This window comes from Hippichthys cyanospilos, chromosome 20, assembly GCF_059441005.1.
Source record: "Hippichthys cyanospilos isolate Australia breed blue-spotted pipefish chromosome 20, RoL_Hcya_1.0, whole genome shotgun sequence".
Classification (NCBI taxonomy): domain Eukaryota; kingdom Metazoa; phylum Chordata; class Actinopteri; order Syngnathiformes; family Syngnathidae; genus Hippichthys; species Hippichthys cyanospilos.
Window position 1 is genome coordinate 11,188,916 of NC_142388.1, and position 22,798 is coordinate 11,211,713.

A 22,798-nucleotide genomic window follows, 5' to 3' on the forward strand; every position below is an offset into this window, starting at 1 on the left:
TATTTATAATTATACTTCTATTGCACTAGCGATTACACTTAGAACTATAACAACTACCTCAAATGCACACAACTGGGACAACCACAGCCAGAGTTGTCCTGCTTTGTCTCGTACTGTTGGATTGTCCTGTCATATGCTGCTACCTATGTCTTGTCTTGGGGTACTCTTGCCATACCTGGTTTTTCGTATTTAATTTTTTAGTTTTAGTTGTTAGTTTAGCAACACTAGGCAAAATAGATCAAACATACTGCACTTTACATTACTATAGATAAGTATCTAGCTTTTAGGTTTGTCTCGTCTTGCGCACCTGCACTTTGTTATTGTACATGTAAAACACAGAGGATAGTGAGAAACGCAATTTCGATTCCTTTGTATGTTAAGCACATGTGAAGAAATTGACAATAAACTTGACTTTGACTTGACTTTGACTTTGATATTTTGTCTTATATATACATTTTTCTTTCAGTGCCCTTGAGTGCCAGCCGATTTCAAGCCTTTTGACACGTCTTTCAAGGCCGACAGAATATTGTGTTGTCTATGTAGACATTTGTGGGACCATATGAATAATTGAATTCTATTCTTTACCTCGAAAAAGAATGGAGACTTTACCTCATTCTTTCTTTGAATAATCACTGTTTGAAAATCGTGACACCAAGTTATTTTGGACAAAAGGAGAAAATGAGCTTTTTGTGGAAAGGCGTGTTTGACGCAGCTATTTTTTTAGTAGCATCTGGGTCAACAGTCCTTCACTTCGATAAATCATGAACAAAAAAGGGGAAATGTGTTTTTGGCAAATTAAGTTTGCTTATGCATGACTACATTATAGTAGCAGTGGTGGTAACATGACTGTACATAACATAACAGTGCTCGATTGGCTTAATATTAAATACATTTACTTATGGCTGCAGCTACAGGCTAGTTTAATAATATATAAATCTATTGATCAAAACATTGGATTTAAAATTTACCATTGCTTTATGAAAAACTTATTCAAATCAACAATGCACAAATAATTTTTTGAATGATTTGGTTGCTAGTTACACCCTTACAAGAAAATCAGTGTAAATGACTGTTTTACAAAGTAAAAACAGACATTTGTAAATATTTTAATCAAGAGTACATTTCCAGTCAAGGTAATGAAATAACTCTCTAAAGGATGAATCGATTACCAAAAATAATTGGAATAGAATGCCTTCATTGTGATTGTATAAATGGCATACAGTAAAATTCTCAGTTGATAATACATTAGTTTTCAATTGTTGCACCTGTAAATCTAATAACTTCAACTATTCATAAAAATTGAGAAGAAAATTCAAAAGGACAATTTGAAATATTTTTTTTACCCAGAAGGCGTTTTAATTGTCACCCTAGCAAATACATTTCTTGATCCAAATGTTACATTTTACAAATGCGTTGCGATCTGACAATCAAACAAATTGTGTTAGTGTGTGTGCATGTGTATTTCATTCATCTGTCAGCAAAGACACTTTCCTCTTTCAATCTGAAAATGTATCATAGAAATTGTAAAACAATACATCACAGTGTCATTTTTGGGGGACTCGGGTACCTTATTATTCTAAAAGCCATAAAGACAGAAATATTCTACTTGTTAACACTTTCATAACTACACAGATTTAAAAGCTTTTTGGCAAGAGGCACCTAACTTAATTTTATTTTATTTGACTACAACATGGAAGTGCAAAGGATACTTAACCTACTGACTACTGCCCCCTGTCGGTCACGTAGTGCAAATTGCAGGAACAGTTCTGGCCAGAAGCAATGTGAGAAAAAAGCTCCCGAGATAAATACTCACAATGGCAAAACTGCACGTCACATTCCACAAACATAGAAATAGATCCAAAAAAATGGACCACACGCAAAGACTCAATGAAACACTATGATTCAAAATGGAAAGATTGACACATATGATTGACTCCAGGTGACATTCAAACACAGAAGATGGATAAGATTACACTTTTTTTTCCAATATCCCTGATATTCAGGTTCATGTCTTTTTAGTACTAGTACACCTTTAGTCCTCACTTGTAAGTCAATTCAGTGTACTAATAGAACTCTGTTTTACATTTTTTTCAATTGTCCCAATTTTGCCTCCTAGTACGCTATTAATTATTATACTGCTGTTGCATTGGTAACACAACTAAGCTCCACTAGTAGCCATCTGCTACATAGTAGCAGCTTCTTGGACCCTGCTTGTATGCACTAGTATCAAATTGTTGTAACATGTAGCTGTCCTTCTAAGACACTTACCTGTTAAGATGGTGTCAAGGATAAAGGCATTTGAGCAATTATTCATCATCATCAATATATAGCAAGTCTACAAAACTATGCACTACGGGATGCTACTTGAGACATGGAATTTGACTAGTGAACCATTAGCATTTTGCTTGTGCTACTTGCAGTTCAGAGGTCTACTATTGTCATTTGGCCTCACTAGTAACATGTAGTCTGGTGTCGTACTCCAGTCCTCGAGAGCCGGTATCCTGCAGTTTTACGGTTTTCTCCCCTAAACACACCTGATTGAAATGATTAGGATTATTGTCAAGCTCCCCCAGAGCTGACTAATGAGCTTATCATTTTAATCAGGTGTGTTGAGGAGAAAAAAACGCAAAACCTGCAGGATACCAGCCCTCGAGGACTGGAGTTTGACACCTATGTCCTAATAGTTCTCCAACGTGGAAGGCAGTCCTAGGGCAAATGCTATGAGTCAGGCTCGTCTTCTTATAGTACAATCTATATATCAAGGAAATTAAACAATGCTCGAATGGCTTTCCATAGGAGGGACACGTCTTTCCCATTATCATACCTCACAAAACCTTTGTAAAAGATTGTCTGAAAGTCTTTGCCTTGTTCTAAAATTATACCTGGTATATATTACTGTAAAAAGAAAAAAAAAACTAACTGAAATACTAACAAGCAAGTCTTTTTTCCATCCTTTTGCACAAAATTGGACAACTTCTTTTAGGACTCTAAACGCTTGCTTATATAGTTCACAGCGATTCCTCAAAATGACTGCATCAAAGCTATAACAGAAGATCTGTTTGACACAGCAGAAAATGTTCAAGTCTGCTTTACCTGCCTGTTAGGTGCCGTTACAACAGAAAATATAGATGGAAAACTCACTTTTACAGGCAGTGTAAAATGGGCTGCTGTTTTAGTGTAATCAGATACTATTTTGTCCTCTTTTTCACTTGGTGAAGGTGGCGCTAGATAGCAAAAAAGCACCAGACTGTGCTTGGATGTCAAACAAAGGGACCATGAACACGATGAGACAACATTCGAGGTTCATAATCAAGGTTGCAAAGTTTCAGTGGTTTTCAAATTTGGAAACTTTGCATGTAAACTAACAGTGAATTAACTAGGGACCAACAAAATTGAAGGTTAGCTTGGAAAAGTAAGTAGGGGTATATGCAGATGTCTACTTGTCACGATACCTTTCCAAGTCCTATTTAAGTAGCCCCAATTCAGAAATCATCATGTAAAGTTTCCAATTTAGAAACATTACATCCCAAATTTCTAACCTTAGGATCCAATGGAAATTTACTGGAAACTTAAAATAGAGAAACCCTAGCTGCAATCAAAGTAAAGTCACAAAAAGCTTCACAAAAAGGTTTGAAAGTCCTACCACCAAAAGTTAAGCATCCACACTGGACCAGAACGTGCTTCTGATTGGACATCTTCCAGGAAGTGGTATGAGTCCAGTGTATTCGCTAGCTTCCGGCTACAGGTGCAAGTCGTCTTGCAGTAAAGGTTGCGACATCTCCCTGCTGCTATATTTGAGCAACGGCAGCTGCTTGAGTGTCACCTGCTGCACGAACACTATCAGGAATCCCGCAACAAGCAGCAAACCCAGAAGGGAGCCAAATATCACGGGGAAGTAGGAAGTCCCCGACAGCCTCGTTGGGGTGGGGACACCAGGTGGGGACATTGTAGGCTCCGGCTGCAACAGGTCCCGAGCGTTTGAGAGGGAGCCGTTGTTGGGCAGAGGCGGGATGGAAAGGATGTGGCACATGAGCGGGTACAGGTCCACAGAGCGCATGCTGGCCTTCACGTAGTTCTGGCGGAAGGCCGGACCACGAGCCACGAAGACGGGATGCATGCTACGCAGAGTGTTGTCATAGCCGTGATTTCCCACTGTGGAGAACCACAAAGAAATGAATGCAAAACAACGGACCTTGATGCTGGAATATTACACTCCAATGATGAAATAACAAATCTAAAAAAAAAAAATCCATTACTGAATGAAAAAACAAAAATGCTTCAAAACAGCCATGTTTATATACTGCTTGTTTAAAAAAAGAGCAATAAATAGACATGTTTGATCAAACATGATGAATAATCTTGATTTCAATATTGACCAAAATAAGCGTGATTATTATTTGGGACATAATTCTGCAGCCCAAGTACCCGCAAGTATGTTCAAATGAGTTTGCCAGTCAAAAGTGTTAGTAAAGCCTAACTCTAACAGTCATAGAATAAAATAGAATAGCCTTTATGGTCATTGTATAGCTGGTATACAACAAAATCAGGTGTGCTGCTCCGTTTGGTGCATCTTAAATATGAACAATAAATAGAATAAATGTTATGGAGTAATTATTATAGTAATTATTTTCGATGTGTTCTTGTTTTGTTATTCAGTGTGTCTGTCTGGCTTTTTTGAGCCCTGTAGCGCCCACCAGTTTGGTTGGGATGCCATCCATATTTTTTGAGAAGTAGATTTGTAGATTGCAACTTTGTGCTAGTGTTAATTTAGCAACGGACACAACCGATTCTTATGCTCCACAGTTTCTAAACCTGACTCTTTTCCATTTGCTGGGACAATTATTTACTATTTTTAGTGCCTGGTCAGTACTATGTAAAGGGATCAAAAGATTTGAGAAATTCTGCTTGACAACAAACCTGAAAAAAAAAAAAAAAGTCTGCTTTTTGGAAGCCAGCGTGTGCCGACACAGCCTCCTATTCCCATTCTTTCTTTGTTAATTATATCAAGTGGGATTCAGTTCTACGAAAAAAAAATAACTGACAACTCCAGCAAAGCTAATAATAGAACAAAGGGGATAAGCTGTGTGCACAAAAGAATTCTTTCTGTAAGAGATGTAGAGACATACGCATTAAAGATGTGCTCCTGTTCTGTAAGATGGTCCATCCCTCCAGAGCCTCCAACAGGATGGGCATGATCCTGACGTTGTGGCTGTAGTGGAGACGATCGGGAATGTTTTCCTTCCGGTATACCACCATATAGGGGTTGGCGTCGGCTAACATGTCATACACCTCGTCCAGCTTCCCTGTCAAGACAAGTCCAACGCTAAGTTTTTAGGAGAAAGATGTACATAAGATGCACAACCCTCTCTAGAATTTTTGAGGACCAAGAAATTTTGCGGCTGGAACCTCTCAGTAATGGAAAGATTCTGGAATGTTATGTGTAACTATGACTTTTAATCAAAAAGGAGGTAAAGAGTTACCTTCTTTAGGCAGTATTCCCACAACGGGACTCTTGTCCACCAAAGTGTAAAGGTCTCTGCTCACGTACTCGTCCAATTCAATGATCTTGTCCGGGAAGAGCTGCGTCATTCCGTGGTCACTGGTTACCACCAGGTTGACCTTCTCATAAAGCCCCGCCTTCTTGAGCTCGTTACGCAGGAAGCCGAGTTTCTCATCCACGTCGGCGATGACAGGGTCCATCAGGGGGCTCTCGGGTCCCAAATCATGTCCACTGTCATCCGGTTCCTCCCAGTAAAGGACCCCAAAATCCACCGCCTCCGGGTCAGGAGCAGAGAACCATTTGATCAAGTGCTCCACACGGGTTTCAAAGCTGACCGAGGCATTGTACGGGAGGTAGCGAGAAGGGAACATTCCATGGATCTTCACGTCAGAACCGGGCCACATTGCAGCGCCGCTTCTCCCTCCGGAATTTTGGATGGTCACCCACAAAGGCACCGCTTGCTCCCACCACTGGGACTCGTAGATGCTCTCTGTATCCATAGAGAAGGAGCGGTTGAGGACCGGGTCAAACATGTCGTTAGCCACTATGCCGTGCGTCTCAGCGTAGAGCCCCGTCACCAGGCTGTAGTGGTTGGGTAAGGTCTTTGTGATGTACACATTCTCCACCTGCTCCACCATCACACCTTCTTCCATCAGGACGTGGAAGTTTGGTGTGGGAACGCGATTGACGTAGTCCCAGCGGAAGCCGTCGAATGACACCAAGAGCAGCTTGGGGCGCTCTGTCAAGTCCTGGAGGGAAACTAAAGGCAGGAGGAGGGTACACAAGAGGGCCAGAAGACCCGGGCCTTCGTGGATCAGATGACACATCATCTTGCAGAGAAACCTGTGAACACAGAAAACAAGTTAACCCTCTACTAGCAGTCTGATTTTGTACCTTTTATTAAAGCGTAAGTATCTCTGAAGTCTATAGTCGTCATTAGCAGTAAATGAGTTAATATACAATCCAATGATTTAGTTGACTGACTAAAGTAGTGATCATGACATGACTAACCATAGAGAACATGTCAATATTGTGATTAACTATCTGTAGAGCTCATGTACCAACATGGTAATTGATGACTATCACTACTAACTTGTCAAAATAAAACATTGCCTGTTCAATATAATCTATTCTTTGTTCATTACGGGTGACTCTGTAAAACATTGTGCATCTATCACATGCACAGTTGACCGTCATTCTTTTGGAATTTCAAGTATGTCGCAGCATATAGCTGGCTCTCCTGCTTGAAATTAATGCCCCTTTTAAATAACCACAACAAAAATTTCCTTGTGTGGCTTTTCTAGGTTCGTTTAACCGGCGGAATACTAGCATCGGAAAAGAGCTACTCAGGACAAATGTGAATGATCAAGACAATGAGACCTGTTGTTGCTCACCAAGGTACGTAATTAATGAGCACAGCGTCTTAACAGCAAATAACTTTTTTTTAAATCTTGCATGTCAGCTAAGACTACTAAAATGCTACTTAAATGTGGACAACTGTCTTTTTTTTCAGTATTTTTAATCCCCATTGACTTCTATTAAACTAGGTAGTAGTGTACTCAATAAAGTTAATTGCATAATTGGCTTTTCCCACTACAGATGCAAACACTTTGGTCCAAAACAATTACTGTACATTAAATACAAAGTTGACTGGGTATTTAGTAAGTTTTTTTTTCAACACAATACCGGCAATTCCAAATTTGTAGTTGTGTGCACTGAGTGTCGCACCACATGAAGAGCACTGTGGTCTACCAGAAGGGATACAGCATAATTATGAGGAAGAACAGGCAGAGAAGGTCCCCACTTCCTGTAAGTGCCTGAGTGGAAATTATGCATTATATGCTCTGTTTGTGTGTTAAGTAATACATAATTGTGAATGAATAATGATCATCATATCTATTAATTTTCATAGTATCAAGCTAGCAGACTTTCTGTGAAATTGGTTGAACATACTCTCCTGGGAGAGACAAAGTGTTTGAAGCAAACATGCTTTGACACCTATTTGTAGAACTATGCGAATTAAAATAAAAAAATGTTCAAAAACGTAAAAGTATCTGTGGTGGATAAAACTATTAATGTTCTCTTACTACCAAGTGGGCCTGAAACGTATCCCCGCGATAAACGGGGGTTTAGTCGTATTAGTAAAACACAGTACAGTAGGGATTCCAACAAACAGTCACCTATGATCACAAAAGTGTAGCCATACGTGCAAAAATGAACGGTGAGTAACGAGGTGACGAAAATTATGCTGCATCAAAGCAAAAGGGACAACAAACGAAATTAGCCGCATTCCGGGTTAAATTTGCTCGACATTTTGGACCTTATGCACCGTTTGCACGCTGCGTGTCGACGTCTAAACGAATTGAAAAGGACATAACACAAAATTAAAAACATAACAAGTAATGTCGCCATTTGGCTTACCTTGCTATCGTTGCACAGTTCGTGTGCGCACTGAGATAAACAGCCCAACTCTGCTGACGGTCGGAAGGAAGTCCCGCCTATTTGGCAGCGTTCACGTATTTGTAGAGAATCCTCACATTCGAATGCGGATCGGATAGTGACATGACGACAATGCCATTGAATGCATAATTTCCTTGCGTGCACGCTTATGGACGTTGCAACGTTTGCATTGTCAGTGCACTGTGACGAACAAGTGCGCCGCTAAAATGACGTCATATGGTCTCAGTGATAGGAGGAGGCGGGGCGGATGAGGTTCAAATGCTATACAGTATAAGTTTATTTTGACGTTTCTGTTTCATATTTTTATTTTATTACTGAAATTATTTTAAAGACCATTTTTGTAGCTACGGGGGAAATTGGCTTAGTTTTTAACCTGCATTTAAAATGATTTACACTTGGCCTAACCTTGCTTTTGTTATTATGAAATATTTATACTTTGATTTTTTTTAAAAACAATTTAAAACGTATTCTTCGTTAAATAAATGTGATTTTGACCCTAGAATAGAATGTGAAAGCTCAACCTGCACTACCATGGATTTCCACGAGATGTCAGTCAAAGCCTGCCTCAGTGCGTCAAATCAAGCCAATGCATTCCAATCAGTATCGACTAGTACTACACTTTTGGATTACACTGTAATCATTACAGTACTGTATTTTGTCAAGTTTATATCTAGTAGACCATATATAAGTGTCATGTATTAGTTAGGTGGAACTGAAATGATGCACATTTTTTTAAGTGGACTAAAAGTGTGGTGTGCATTTTTTTAACTCCCTATATAATTTCAATCCAGAGGGTGCAAGAAAATGCTATCAGAAGTTATATGGCTGCTAAATAAAGACCACCTCTGTGTATAATTCACTATCAATTATACATTACGATTTTTATTTAAGTTATTTAAAGATACAGTCAGCCCCCGGCTTACGAGCATCCTGATTTGCGAACAATTCGCCTTACGAGCATCCTGATTTGCGAACAATTCGCCTTACGAGCGTGGGTCAGGGAGAATTTTGTCCTCCGCTTACGAGCAAACCTCTCATCTTGCGAGCATTCCGACTAATCATCCATTGAGTATATAGAAATGTTCTCGCCTAACTGCGTCAATATATTCAGCATTTGCGTCATCTATAATCATTAACAGGTACTTATGGCGGTAACGCGAACGCTATTGGTCTTACAATCTCACACTGACTGTCTCACTCACGGTGTCTAAATATATTACCATTTAAGTGTAGTGTTTGTACAGCTAAAGGGAAAAACAGCTGACATGAAATTAAATGTGCCGATTGCAGGACAAAGAATTGTCATTGGTTTAAATGTGTGTTTTTTTTTAATTAATTGTCAATACATTCCAACCGTTTAAAAAAAAGTGCGAATAATTATCAGTCAGTCAAGGAGACGCCAATATGCTATTGGTCGATTAAGGTCACCCGGTCTCACTCACGGAGATGCTATTGGCCGGCGTCACACGTCAATCACAGAAATGCCGATATGCTATTGGCCGAACGCCTTTATCTAGCTTGATGGGACAGGATGGAAGGAAGTAGACAAAATGAGTGAAAAACGGAATGTTTTGAAGACTTTGCAAACTTTATCTGTTAGACATAGCTTCTAAAATTACTAGCAGCGGTAAAGGAAGAAATAAGAGGATGATGTTTTAGTATCTCCGTGATTTGCACCATGACTGAAAGAGTTACTGTAACACTGTAAGACCAATAGCCTATGTGCGTTGCCGTATTAACTCAAGAGGTTAATCTCTGCACCCTTTTACGGGTGGTATCACAGTGCCATATAATGGTTGCTTGACAAAACTGCAGGTCATGTTAGTCGGCGACCTCCCGACATGCTTTGGGACAGCGCCAATCTTGCAATTCTGTGAGTTGTAACCAACGATGAACTGACGCTCGAACAAGCAACAAGTGTGGTGCCTAGTAAATACAACACACATAGCTTCCCCTAATAAGTGTGGTGCCTAGTAAATACAACACACATAGCCTCCCCTCCGCCTCCACCCAGCTCAATTCACGTCGGGAAAAACAGCTGACATGATATTAAGTGTGCCGATTGCAGGACAAAAAATCGTCACAGGTTTAAATGTGTTTTAATCAATAAGATGTCAATACATTCCAACCGTTTAAAAAAAAGTGCGAATAATTATCAGTCAGTCAAGGAGACGCCAATATGCTATTGGTCGATTAAGGTCACCCGGTCTCACTCACGGAGATGCTATTGGCCGGCGTCACACGTCAATCACAGAAGTGCCGATATGCTATTGGCCGAACGCCTTTATCTAGCTTGATGGCACAGCTGGTTGGGATGGAAGGAAGTAGAGAAAACCCTGACTGAAAAAGTTACTTTGACACTGTAAGACCAATAGCATATCTGATTTTCATTCATCTCTGCTCATCTCTGCTTATCTCAGCACAAGTCACGTCTTTCCAAAGGTAAAAGTCATATTTCCTTTGTATTTGTTATTTAATGCAACTGAACAGTAGATTATGTCACTTAATATCAATGTATGTATACAGCGTGATGATTTTACCTAAGGCATCTGCGCGCGTTGCACGCATTCACGAATTAACATGGGTCTGGATTGCCCGCTATACGAGCAATTCGAGATACGAGCGTAGCCGCTGAACGGATTAAGTTCGTAACCCGGGGGCCCACTGTATTTAGTCAGTGAAGGCCTCCCCGGGTTGTATTTCGCTATTTCGCCCCTCCAGACCGCCAGAGGCGGTGCTAAAAGCACGGAATAAGACTTCGCACAAGCCTGTTGTTTTAGTGAACAACCCATCATAAAAACCAAGAAACGTACTTTAAAGCAGGGTTAGGTTGTAAGAATTTTTTCTAAGCTATTCACATTTTACAGATTGAAATGGTCAGCTCGTGGATAAGTGCTTAGCACGTCCTCCTCTTTGTTAAGGGACCGGAGTTCAATTTCAGCTGACCTCGGCCTTCCTGTGTGGAGTTTGCATGTTCTCCCTGAGCCCGATTGATGGTCCAAAAACGGAAAAGGTAGAGCATAGCTACAGACCTTACAGTCAACCTTAACTGCCTTTGGGTGAGGAAGGAGAGCACTGGTTAGAAATTAGGAGGTGTCATGTTCACTCAGGGTGGAGGGAAAAAAAATATGGGTTTTGACCAAAAGAGAGAGCAAACGGTTTACTATTAATGCAAGCAGCAAATTTGAAGAAACGTTTGCGTCCTCCAATGTCTGTGTTTTACTTATCAAGTTAAGAAAAAAAGTAAAAACAAAACTTTCAGTAAAATATCACAATTTTATGTTCTTTTTGCAGCTAAATGCATTTTATATTCTGTATACAGTAATATCTATGATAAAACTTCTGGCCACCACTCAGCCAGACCAAAAGGCAAATCATGTTTGAATTGACATGCAAATCTTACATTTGTCTTTGAGATCATTTGGCATTAAAAACTACACACACACACACACACACACACACACACACACACACACACACACACACACACACACACTCACACACACACTGTGCCTCAGGAATTACTTGTAAGCTTAATAGAAATGTTGTTTTGGGGTTAAGGCCAAAGAACCATTTTTGCCCAATTTCATCTCTTGAGATGTTAAACTTCCTGAGATGTTGAAGTGTTCAAATCTCAGATGATGGAATTAACTCTCCAGTGGTCATTTATCACTTTCTAAATATTTCAGGTCAATATTTTTTTGCTAAGGTTCTGGTTTCTATGGACATTTGAAAGATGAATGTGGCAAAACTTTAGATGTGGTTCTCTAAAATTTTAGCATTTCAATTGGAAAGCATTCAAACTGCTGTGTCAATTTTTGAACCACCACCATGTATTATATATCATATAAATTGCATATAGTATAGAATTAGAACATAGTTCCATAAAATCACAGCACACACACACGCATATATATATATATATATATATATATATATATATATATATATATATATATATATATATATATATATATATATGAGAGAGAGAGAGAGAGAGAGAGAGAGAGAGAGAGAGAGAGAGAGAGAGAGAGAAAGAGACAGCGAGTGAGATTTTCTATAGGCTCATCCTCACTAGCATCGCTGGTTTTCTGGCGCTTGCACATACACATACACATACAGTACATACAGTACATATTTTTGTATATATTTGTACATAATGCCTAAAAAATATTCTTAACAAAAAGCCGTACAAGGCATAAATTGTAAAGAGAGGAAGTTCTTTACGGTTCTTTACATGCAAATTCTACACACTTTTACAAGAGCTGCCTTGATGTATTACATGTATGCTCCTCATTGTTTCATTCAGCTGACAGTTTGTTTTGGAACACGTGCAGTCTTCATGACAAGGATTTTTTGGGGGTTGTTTTGTTAGGAGGAAAAGCTCTTTTGTCATTTTGGTACTCACTACAAGCTTCTGCTCATTTGATGTTACCCACAAAGGTCACCGATTAAGGTTCAAAGATTCTGGATGTGGTCAGTCATGTACTGTATATCACACCTGTATATCACAATCTATATTATCAAGGCTTCTGACAGTATTAAATAATTGTGGCAAAGGATGCAAAAGTTTAATTTTATACTGCGGAAGAGCTATGCAGTTTTATATGTGGGTTACATGTGATTGGCTTTTTATGTAAGTTTTTCAGGTTGTTGTTTTTTTTAATTACATGTCAGACTAAATCAACCCTCTCACAGTTCATTCTACTCTACGGCCCATAACCTTTCAAGGTTGATCAACAATAACAATATAAAATATTGCATGACACTTATATATCTTGATAACCATCAGTAACACATACGTATTGCTATGTTTTCATTGTACTGTAATTTGAGATCACAAGTCATTGGACATCGTGTCAAATATGTATTTTAAAATAGAGTTACTGTTCAGTGTTTATTAAGGAGGGATTTGGATAAAAAAAAAAAAAAAGCTGGTTCAAGTGAAGAATAGTTGCAGTAAAATTTTCTGCCAGGCAAACTTGTGTCAACACAATTTGAAAACAATGGGTAGCTGTCATGATTTATTGGAATAATGCCTTAACAAAATCATCAGCACAAAATGCTCGCTGTTCTAGATGCACCCGCATGGCATTGTACCAATTTACCCGCTTCTTTTTGATGTTATTCTGATTTTTTTTCTTTTTTTTTTCTCTAGACAATCAACAAAACGCTCCGACATAAGCTCGATCCGTCGAGAGCCAGCCAGGTTTGACTGTCATAGCTCGCCTTGAGAACAGAGAAGGGGCGGTGTCCAATCCAGGCCACACGGCCAATCGGAAGCGGTCAAAGGTGGCTGTCAATCAAAACATCAGTGACGTTTGTATTTACATGGAGACAGCGTCGACCAATGGGGATTCGGCATAGGAGAAGATTTGGCGCGCGCTGTCCAATGGCGTGTCGAGACACAGAGTTTTAGGGGAGTGCATATAATCAACATATTAGCCAAGGTGCTTTTTAGATATCGATCCGCTATTTCGCGCTAGTTGGAATTATCCTTCCGTGTGGACTTTTGAAAGGCTTCTTCTGCTATCTTAGCGTCGTTTTTGGTGCTTTTCCGTTGTCGAGCAACATGCCGAAGAGAAAGGTGAGTGTCGCTCTGCTGTTGACGACACGTTCGCTTCGCAATTTCCACTGTTAAAAACAGCAGCGCGCGTTCGAAAAAGTGGTGCCAATTTAAAGACGTGCGTGTTTTTCCTATCTGTTTCCTTTTTTTCATCCTTACACTTGCGTGTCTTCCATGCACAATGTCACACGAGGACACGCCAAGTGGATAAATGGCTAAAGTGTGATAACGGAGGCAGCCACGCAGAAGGATGTCATTTTATGAAAAATAGCAAATTATAGAAGAAAAATGTATCAATGACGTCCAGGGCTCTTTTGGCCACCTTTGTACATGTTCATGTACCACCTGGATGCTACCATTGTGTGAGGGGGAGGGAAGGGGGGGGGGGGGGGTCCTTTGGGCCCATTCTAAACCAACACTGTGTGAGGACCCTCCGTCTGTTTGTATGTGATGTTGCGCATGCGTGTAGAGCAGCCCGCCCTCGGAATTTTGTGAATTTCGAGGCAGTTCATTTCAAGTCAAATGAACGGGATGATTTTATCGGAAGTTAATGTACCAAGGACGAGATGTATACAAAAATATAAATTCTTTACCCGATGGGCTTTGCGGGTGCCTGATGTTTTACAGAGCTTTAAATGGTTGGCTAAGGCAGTGGCGTGCAAGGCCAGGGGGCTTGGAGAGAGCATCTTCCTCCTCAGCGGGGCATTTCAATTACATTTAAGCATCAAAACGTCTTTCACTGGAACAAGAATCTAATGCCAAAACTTGCCCCTGTTATAATGACAGAGACATTATAATATAACATTATTGTAATATAATATCACAATATTGAGTGTAGTCTGGCAAAATACAATATGCACCCCACAGAAATATGTACCTCCTGAACAAACCCACTAAATATTTTTAATACGTAAAATAGTATAATAGTAATAACTGTATTGTTAAAAAAAAAGAAAAAAGAGAGAAAGTAAAGGAAAACGCTGGATTCTAAGTGGAAGTTAGCCGAAAGTCTCACATACACACTCGCACTCATGCTTTAGTGTGTGACAATAGAGAAACCACACAGATCAGTTCAGTGTGAGCTTCTTAATATTGTGTTTGACTGTACCATCCAATAAACCACTGAAAGTGCCGTGGGGACTCACGTACTCCAATGTTTTCCACTTAGGTGTAATTCATCTGTAGCTTTTTCATAATTAAAACAGTTGACAACAAAAAAATTAAATCTTTGTTGCTTACTGTTCTCAAAGTTTTTAATTTCTTGTGTATGTCATCTTGATTTTTAAAAATAAACGTGTATACTGTTCTGTCCCAATATTGTCACTGTGCTCTGCCCAGCAATCTCCTGAGGGTCAAGAGGGCAAGGAGAGCTCCAAGGTCACCAAACAAGAGGTAAATATCAGTGTGCATCTTGTGTATTTTCAGTGTGTGCTGTGTTTGGTATTTTTTTCTTATCATGTGATGCAGTCACGAAGTGAGCAGATCAGGTAAAGACGCAGACTGCAGAAGTACAACTGATATGTCTCTTTCTCTCTCTCTGTCACTGTCTCTCGCTCTCCTAATGACCATCTTAGCCCACCAGGAAGTCAGAGAGGTTGTCAGCGGTAAGTTTGGTCCTCTCCTCCCCCTCGCTGTCTTCATCTCTATTCTTCTTCAATGTCAAAGTCTTGCATGTGTTTGTTTATTTCATTGTCATTTCTATGTTTGTCTTTTGTCTAGTGTGGTGGAGTTTAAATTATTCACAAATTAATGGCTAAAACTAGAATTATTTGGACAACAATATACTGTACTTTTAAATTTTTCAGGGGAAATCCATTTTTTTCCTCCCTGCTCTAGAAAGATGTGATTAGATGAGTATGATATCAAGGAAATATTTGGGCTAAAAATGTTCAAAGATACACTTATACAAAATTTTGTATTAAGTCTTTATGAAAAGCTTCTTCACCACACTGACATTTTTTTATGTTTGTTCTATATGTAAAAAGTACTCTGCATGGTTTATATATGTGATCTATGTGGTCTGCATGTAAAGTGTTAACTGTTGTAGCTCTTTAAAATATTCCTTTTAGACCCTAATTGCAAATTAGAGCACAGTCATGTTATGCGTCTAATTTGTGAAAATATATTATGTCTACTAATTCGTCTTTTTCAAAGAGTTCATCATCAATTGAGAAAATATGCATGTCGATTATGAAAACAATAAGAAGATAGACCTAAAAAAAGCAAATAGCCTTGTTTGAAAATGACATGAAAAATCTGAGTTCTGCTGTGACAAAAAAAATCTGAGTAATTAATTCCCATCTAAAAAGATGCCTCTAGCTGCCACAAAATGACATCAAAGCACTTTTTTTCTCTTTGACAAGGCTCATATTTAAAGCTCCTCTCCTCAGTTCAACTTAGTTCCTTGATAACAAAAGGCGGCAAAGCAATATTTATTCTAATTTTAGACGTTTCTTTGGTCTGAGCACAATCTGAGCAAAATCAGTGAATTTGACAGTAATACAGTATGTGAACCACTCTGGCAAGAAGTTCCGCATGTCAGTGGATAAAGATGCACTCAAATGACATTTTTTTTTTTTAGGACAAAATATTTCGATAATTACCATCCTTATGATGTGTATTTTCATTTCCTGCTGTCCAAATAAGGGTTTAGGAGACCTCGGCTTTGCTGCTTCATCGCGTCATTAGCAAGCAATTGCAGACACAAAACACATTTTGACAAATTTCAAAATTATTTTTATTTTTTTTAAACTGGTTGAATTTGTTGCTTTATTGAAGAGGCATGAATACTATCACAATTTAATCCAAAATAAATTGAACAAATACTAAGCCAAACAAGGCACAAATCTGTAACTGTTAAAAGAGAAACTAAATAAATTCCAAAACACCCATATTATTTCAGGGACCCCCACTTTGAAAACCACCATAGTAGACGATGCGCATCTCTCCGAACGTGTTTTATCCGACTAGCTAGCTATCGCGTCCCATTAATAAATAAGTCAGAGATCCTATCCTCAAACAACATTTCTTTGTATAAATTTACATAGCAACAAATAAAAGCCAAAATACTCCCCAAAATTACCCTCCATCAATATACAATTTAGTGGAAGCGTTTTAAAATGCTTTGCAGATTAAAAGTATATTTCGTCACTGGCACACAACCTGAGTATTTTACATGAGAATTGTCGTCCATGGCAGTGAAACTTTCCGACAAGCCGATTCAGACTAACCAGGTTCTGTTGGTTTTGCAGAAGCCTGCCCCACCAAAGCCCGAGGCCAAAGTCAAGAAGGTCGCAGTCAAGGTAAATAATGTGCATATAAGATATCAAGCATCTCCAAAGCAACCCCCCCCGCTACACATTTTCGCCATCTCAGTGATTAATGACAGGATCACCAATATTGATCTTTGAGTGGCTTCTTTTTACAGAAGGTGCCCGATGAAAAAGGGGGAAAGGCACGGAAAGGCACCACCAAGGGGAAGAAGGAAGATGGCCCTGCCCAGAACGGAGACGCCAAGACTAATGAGGTTTGAGACTGACAAAAACACAAAAGATAACGAAAAAAAACTTTAATATTGACTGTGTTTCAATGCATACACATATGCATACACGCACAGATCTTTGTGTGTCGTCCATCTGTTAGTGTGTCCTCCATCAGAAACTCAGCTCCCTCCACCATGTCGGTGCGAGGGCAGAGCGAGACAGTCAGAGTGAAGGGTAATGCAAGTGTCACGCTAACTCACCTTTGCGTGTGCCCTACTAACTCATAGATTCATCTTCAGTGTATGGAGTGGTGCATCCAATAGGAGAGATGGTGGCGGAGTGATTTCAGAGTGACAACACCAGGAGATTTTAGCAGAGTTGTACAGTTGGATCCTATTAAGTCTGTGAATGGTACATCAGTATTAAGCTAATGATAGTGATCATTTCAAGTCATAGCTCATATTCTGTAAATTATTATTGTGCGAAGGATTGTTTGCAGTGTCTTCCATTAGGTCTTCGAATTTTTTTTTTTGAGACTTGCTGTAACTTTTACCATTTTTTCCCCCGCAGGCAACTGAAAGTGCTGAGGAGGCTACAGAGGAGAAGGCATAAAAAACGGGCGCTACTTTTCCCCCTTTTTTTCCTATCGACAAATTTTTTGTAACATGCAGAATTTTTTGTAGACTTGTGCTAGATGCTAGTAATGAACGACCTAAAAATCCACATTTTATCTCCGCACTCCTTTTTACCTCCTAAATATCTTCACAACCAAAACAGTTATTTTTTTTTTACAATCCACTATTTTTTTATGATTAAATGGTGGTTCACTCATAATCCTGATCTTGGCAGTAGTCATATATTAGTAGTCATCATATTTTTAGCGAAAGCGGCAGTTGCCATGATCATCACACCTGGCAGCATTTTAATAGTGTTTCCTTTTAAGAATGTCCCATAGCTCCTTTTTTGTATGTGGGTGCTGGCCTGGACAGAATGGTGGGTCTCTTGTTTTTGACTTTCCAACCTTTTTCCTCTTTCCTATGCCCAATACCCCCCACCCCAAATCACCCCAATTCCCTTGTACTGCAGAAGAGTGACATAGCAATAAGCAGTGGTGCTTGTGATTTAGAGGCTCCCCAATTGGCTTCATTCTGTTGGAAGACTATTTTCAAATAAAACTAAAAAGTTGACCAATTTCTTCCGCTAGACTCCATTTGTTGGTCTCTTTGCATTGCAGGGCATAATACCCAGTGGTAAGAGATAGAAAAAAATTGGGGGAAATTAGACATCCCTCCTTGATCTCATTTCATCGAGGTGTTTACTAAAAATGATGTGCAGGATTGCACCGCACTGCGTTGTCAACTGTACTGGTAGCCCCAGTCGTCCGTATCTCAAAAGGTTTTCTATCAAAATGAATTGTGACGCATTTGTTTTTGTTCAGTTTTCTGCAGAATCATTTCTTATTGTAATTGTTTTGGGAGCCGCCATCATCCCATCGCAGATGTTCCAGAGTGTTTTTTCACGGCATTTTCGAGCAGGGGGGCCTAGCTCTATGTGCAAAGTTGTACAGCTTTTTGTGTGTGGCCACATGGCACAGACAAATACAAAAAAGTGCTGCGTCAGGAAGTGAAAGGTCAGCAAAGTGGCTCCTCTGTCATACACACACACACACACACACCAGCACGATATGTAGGCCACTTGTTGCAATTGATTCTGTTGGATGATTTGTGGCAAATTTTGCATTGTGTTAGTTCACAATGCTAGGAAAACTGAGAATACATTTTGCGCATAAATGTAAAGCCAAGGAAAGCACTTTGTTTAAAAAAAAAATACAACATGCTTTTCCTTCACGTTATACAGTATGTGCTCTAAAGGTTTGTTAAAAGGGGAAAGTTGTTTTTGTGTGAAGAATTTATTTTGCTACCGCAAGTTATAAAAGAGGTAGTCTACTTTTGTATAACTTGCGGTAGCAACATAAATTTTCCCAATGATTGTTGCGGACTTAAATTTTGTAATCATCTATTTCAACAAGTATCTGTAACTACTTAGAGTGTGCATTTTTACGCACCTCAGAAGTGATTTTATGTGGGTTGTGTCTGATTTGAAGTTTGCTTTATAATAACATGACTTCTGAAACATTATTCAGTATGATTTCGCGAGTGATTGTATGAATCCTAAATAGCTGTCACAGTGCATAAGAGAGATATGACATGCCATTGGCTACACCAGTGGCTCTCAGAGTGGGGTCTGTGGCCTGACTGTAGGGGGTTCGTGAAATCATTTGGGTTCTAACTAAAAAAAATATATATTTCTTTTAGTTTCATTTTATATCAAATTGTGAAAGTAATCAAGACTTTGATAAAGCAATCGAGTCAACCATTTTAATATTTTCTTAAAAATGTAAGCATATTGAAATTTGTCAAATAGAACCATGTAATCCACGTCATAATCAAAGAGCTTGACTATTTCACTAAACATTTGGCAGCAATGTGTTATAAGGCGGCGTGCAATTTGAAAATTGTATTTTCTAAACTTCAGTATAGCTGAAAAGTATCAAATATACTTGTCAAATTGAATATGTTGGTGAATAAAAAGGGCACTTGTGTTTGGCGTATTTTTTTGTTTTTGTTTCCGCAAACATTTGCAATGGGGGGTCCTTGGAAAATTTCCTTTCCAAAAAAGGGGTCCTAATTCCAAAAAGTTTTAGAACCCCTGCTCTACACCTAACTGAGAGCAAGAGTCAGGGAGAGGATGCCTCCCTGTGGTTACAGGGGTCACCGCTGTTTAGGAATGCACATTGCATAAGTCACATAGTATTAGGTAAACCTTTGCGCGCCGTGATCACATTTCATTAATAAAACAAGTTGTCCCAGCATTGAATGAAAAGGCGGAACATTTTCTTATAGGTACATTTTATTTCCAGATTGGTATGATCAGACTGCATCTAACACTAAAAACTCATTCTGTAGGATGCTTCACCTCATTTTTATAACAGAAATAAGTATGACTCCTTGTATTTATGGTAGTGTGCACACTATATACACTTCTTGATCCCAAGGTGCCATTTACAATTCCTCATGTGCACTAAATAATATTGCTGTTATACGAATGCAACTTACTCTTCCAACAAGTTGGCGGAAGTCTCGGCGGCCTCAGGGATGGCGAGACTTTTAAGGGATGTCACTTTTCACCGAGCGCAACTGAGACAATGTGCTGTGGAACATGGCTGTCTGTTGGGGAATCAGACTGGTTATGTCTACATTGAATGTCCTTAAGGGTCAATTTTGCTGTAACAATAAGTTTGAAGTAGTTATCTTCAAATTATGGTAAGTAATTTACTTATATTGGCCAAAAACTAAATCATGTGTTTGGGTCCATTTAAAAGAAAAACTATTATTTTATTTTAAAGTAATTGAAATTGTTTTAGTCAACACAGGAGTGTCTTTTTGTCACATCCGTATTAACTCATGTTGTTGCTCAAATGTTTCCATTCTTTTTCAGTAACTCGCGAGATTTTCCTTTACCAGGCTGCGTTGTTGTTGTCCCCTCTGCCGCTAACAAGAACCCTTCCCCCATTTTAGTGTCAGGCGATGAACTTCGTCGGCGCTCGGGTGGATCGAGACATCTTGCTCAAATAATATCGAAACGAAACGAGCACTTATGTTAGCAAACAAACATCCGCGCCAAGTTGGCTTTTTTGTGAGTAGCTAGCCTTCGCGCGCTGATTCGGCAGCCATGTTTTACGTTTAAAAACCTTAAAGGTGTTTCCATCCGCAGTTCGATTAACAGTCGATGGTTAGTCATTAACGCATCAAACGCCGTTTAAAAGTCAAGTATCGGCCACTTTTAAGAAACAAATTCCCCCTTTCTCGAGGAGGTTGCCATTACAACCTCCTCTCCATGGTGGCCTATGCGTGAAGCGCACCGCGGATATCCCTCCGCCGTGGTCTCGCGTTTTCCCCTCTGGAGGGGGAGGGGCATCTAGATAAAAAGACTGATTTAAGATTAAATTCCCATGACTAAAATCAAAATATTGCCTCATATACACGCGTGTCTGTGAATGCTTGGCGTAGCCTCCATTTGTGGCGGTGTTCGTCACCCGTGAGAGCACTAGACTCGACGCCGCGCGGAGGAACACCGTGAGCGGAGGCGAGCCGGGCCTGTTTTCGAGCGCCTGAATGGAGGCAGCCTCTTCCTGGTGGATAAACAGTGACAGCTACAGGGCAGCCACCGACACCCAGCGGCCCGGCTCCGGCTCCGGCGTTGCCCCAGCCGAAGCACGCCGAAAACATGGCTTCGGACAGGCCGCACATGGCGCAGCTGACTTCTGGTGAGTAGCGGAGCTCGGGGAGCGGGCCGAGGTTGTCGTTTATGTCCCCCCTACTCCCTCCCCGCGTTCGGCAGCCCTCTTGTAACGCAGCTTCCCCGTTCCCTCTTCTCTCTTCCCTCCGACCCACACCAGAGCTCTACTTCCTAATCGCCCGCTTTCTCGAAGCCGGACCGTGCCAAGAAGCAGCAGAGGTTGGTGTTTACGAATTTCTCGACTCGTTTCGAGCACATCAAGGCGGCCATGAGGCGTCATGTTGTCTTTTTTTAATCCATTTCAGGCGCTGATAAGGGAGGTGGAGGATAAGGAGGTAAGTGGAGAGATGCGCGGGCGCTGCATTGTCGCCCCATTTTGCCTCACTTCTCGCGGGCATGTCTTCAAAGCGACACCTTTTTAAATAATGCTGATACTTAAAAATGTTTCGTGTGCTCCCTCGTGTTTAGCTGCTGCCCAAGAGGTTGGACTGGACTGGGAAGGAACACCCCGGGACGTATGACAATTTGGTAAGGGAGCTTCACTCTTTTGCAGGGAGAAAGTTTCGCACGACAACTTTACGAATTGAATTTCCCGCATTTTTTTCCCCCCATGCAAGCTGCAAAACGCATTCAAACGTGTGTGAATGTGTTTTTAATGAACCCAGTGTGTCATAGTTTAGTTTAGCATTTTTAGGGGGGTCAAGACCTGGCATCTTCACTCAAGTGGTGTCTCACACAAGTCCTTAAAGGGGAAAGTGGAGTTTGAACGCGCGTGGAATTGTTGCTACGTCACGAGTGTTGTGGGTGCAGGCAGGCAGGCAGGCAGGCAGGCAGGCTGGACTGGACTGGACTGGAGCACAGTCACTTAGAGCCTGCTCCATACGCACAACACTCCTCTTCACTTCCAAACGGGATTATTCCATTTATTTTCAAGTCAATTCATATTTGGATTCAATCCGGATTATCAGATGGAAGTAAAAAAGAAAGGCGGCCGTTGGATGCACTTTTTTTTTCCCCTGGAGATTTTTGTATTTTAGACGTGGAGATGAGAGGTAATGTGCAACTCTTACTTTTTTTGTTTGTTTTTAATTGCTCACTTTAGAATCAGTCACGGGGTAAACAACACTGACACTCTGCTGTTGCATACCGCACTGAGAGCCAGATTACACACATGCAGGCATACAATGAGGGGGGTGTCTGTGTGAAACCGCTTCTTTTCACTCTGTCGAAACACATCAGTGATTTTGGTACCTTGCTCAAGGGCATCTCAAAGATAGTCCAGAAGCAATATGTCGTCACTCTTCAGCAATTACTGTAGTTGTTTTTTTTTTGTTTGTTGTTTTTTTGTTCATAGTCTCGAGTGATGCTATGTAAACCCTCGGTTCCCATCTCCATGTCCTTATAGTTGAGGAGTTGTTATTTATTTTCATATGTACACATACTGCACTCAAATAATATGCATAATATGCTAATTAAAAGCACATAATTCGG

The 22,798-nt window shown here is 40.0% G+C and overlaps 3 protein-coding genes across 5 annotated transcripts in view; 2 read left to right on the top strand and 1 right to left on the bottom strand.

The window, feature by feature from the left end:
• Positions 1 to 1,331: 1,331 nt before the first annotated feature.
• On the bottom strand, positions 1,332 to 8,154 carry enpp5 (ectonucleotide pyrophosphatase/phosphodiesterase 5). The gene is made up of 4 exons (XM_088404001.1): positions 7,922 to 8,154; positions 5,481 to 6,343; positions 5,127 to 5,303; positions 1,332 to 4,152 (listed from the first exon to the last, which is right to left on the bottom strand). The coding sequence occupies exons 2-4, from the start codon at positions 6,328 to 6,330 to the stop codon at positions 3,740 to 3,742; spliced, it is 1,440 nt and encodes a 479-aa protein (XP_088260127.1). The 5' UTR covers positions 6,331 to 6,343; positions 7,922 to 8,154; the 3' UTR covers positions 1,332 to 3,739.
• Positions 8,155 to 13,319: 5,165 nt separating this feature from the next.
• hmgn3 (high mobility group nucleosomal binding domain 3) lies at positions 13,320 to 18,199 on the top strand. Of its 3 annotated transcripts, XM_088403829.1 has the most exons (7): positions 13,334 to 13,547; positions 14,865 to 14,918; positions 15,101 to 15,130; positions 16,778 to 16,828; positions 16,954 to 17,052; positions 17,143 to 17,242; positions 17,579 to 18,199. In XM_088403829.1, exons 1-7 carry the CDS (start codon positions 13,533 to 13,535, stop codon positions 17,584 to 17,586), a joined length of 357 nt encoding a protein of 118 aa, XP_088259955.1. In that variant the 5' UTR covers positions 13,334 to 13,532; the 3' UTR covers positions 17,587 to 18,199. The 3 variants fall into 3 exon arrangements, with proteins under 3 accessions (XP_088259956.1, XP_088259955.1, XP_088259957.1); XM_088403830.1 differs by lacking the exon at positions 15,101 to 15,130 and having other exon boundaries at positions 13,320 to 13,547; XM_088403831.1 differs by lacking the exon at positions 17,143 to 17,242 and having other exon boundaries at positions 13,343 to 13,547.
• A 2,984-nt stretch (positions 18,200 to 21,183) lies between these two features.
• Positions 21,184 to 22,798, top strand: part of phip (PHIP subunit of CUL4-Ring ligase complex) — a 30,832-nt gene continuing 29,217 nt past the window's right edge. The window contains exons 1-4 of the mRNA XM_088403199.1: positions 21,184 to 21,335; positions 21,468 to 21,526; positions 21,613 to 21,642; positions 21,776 to 21,835. Coding sequence (XP_088259325.1) covers positions 21,296 to 21,335; positions 21,468 to 21,526; positions 21,613 to 21,642; positions 21,776 to 21,835 — 189 coding nt within the window. The 5' untranslated portion in view covers positions 21,184 to 21,295. The remainder of the gene's footprint in view (positions 21,336 to 21,467; positions 21,527 to 21,612; positions 21,643 to 21,775; positions 21,836 to 22,798) is intronic.

Bases quoted from the DNA above. Each gene is read 5' to 3' on its own strand.
- enpp5 (XM_088404001.1), bottom strand. From the start codon at position 6,330: ATGATGTGTCATCTGATCCACGAAGGCCCGGGTCTTCTGGCCCTCTTG. The intron at 5,304-5,480 runs GTAACTCTTTAC...TTGTCTTGACAG, and splicing joins GGGAATACTGCCTAAAGAAG to GGAAGCTGGACGAGGTGTAT. The intron at 4,153-5,126 runs GTATGTCTCTAC...GGTTCTCCACAG, and splicing joins CAGGAGCACATCTTTAATGC to TGGGAAATCACGGCTATGAC.
- hmgn3 (XM_088403829.1), top strand. The intron at 14,919-15,100 runs GTAAATATCAGT...TGACCATCTTAG, and splicing joins CCAAGGTCACCAAACAAGAG to CCCACCAGGAAGTCAGAGAG. The intron at 17,053-17,142 runs GTTTGAGACTGA...ATACACGCACAG, and splicing joins GAGACGCCAAGACTAATGAG to ATCTTTGTGTGTCGTCCATC.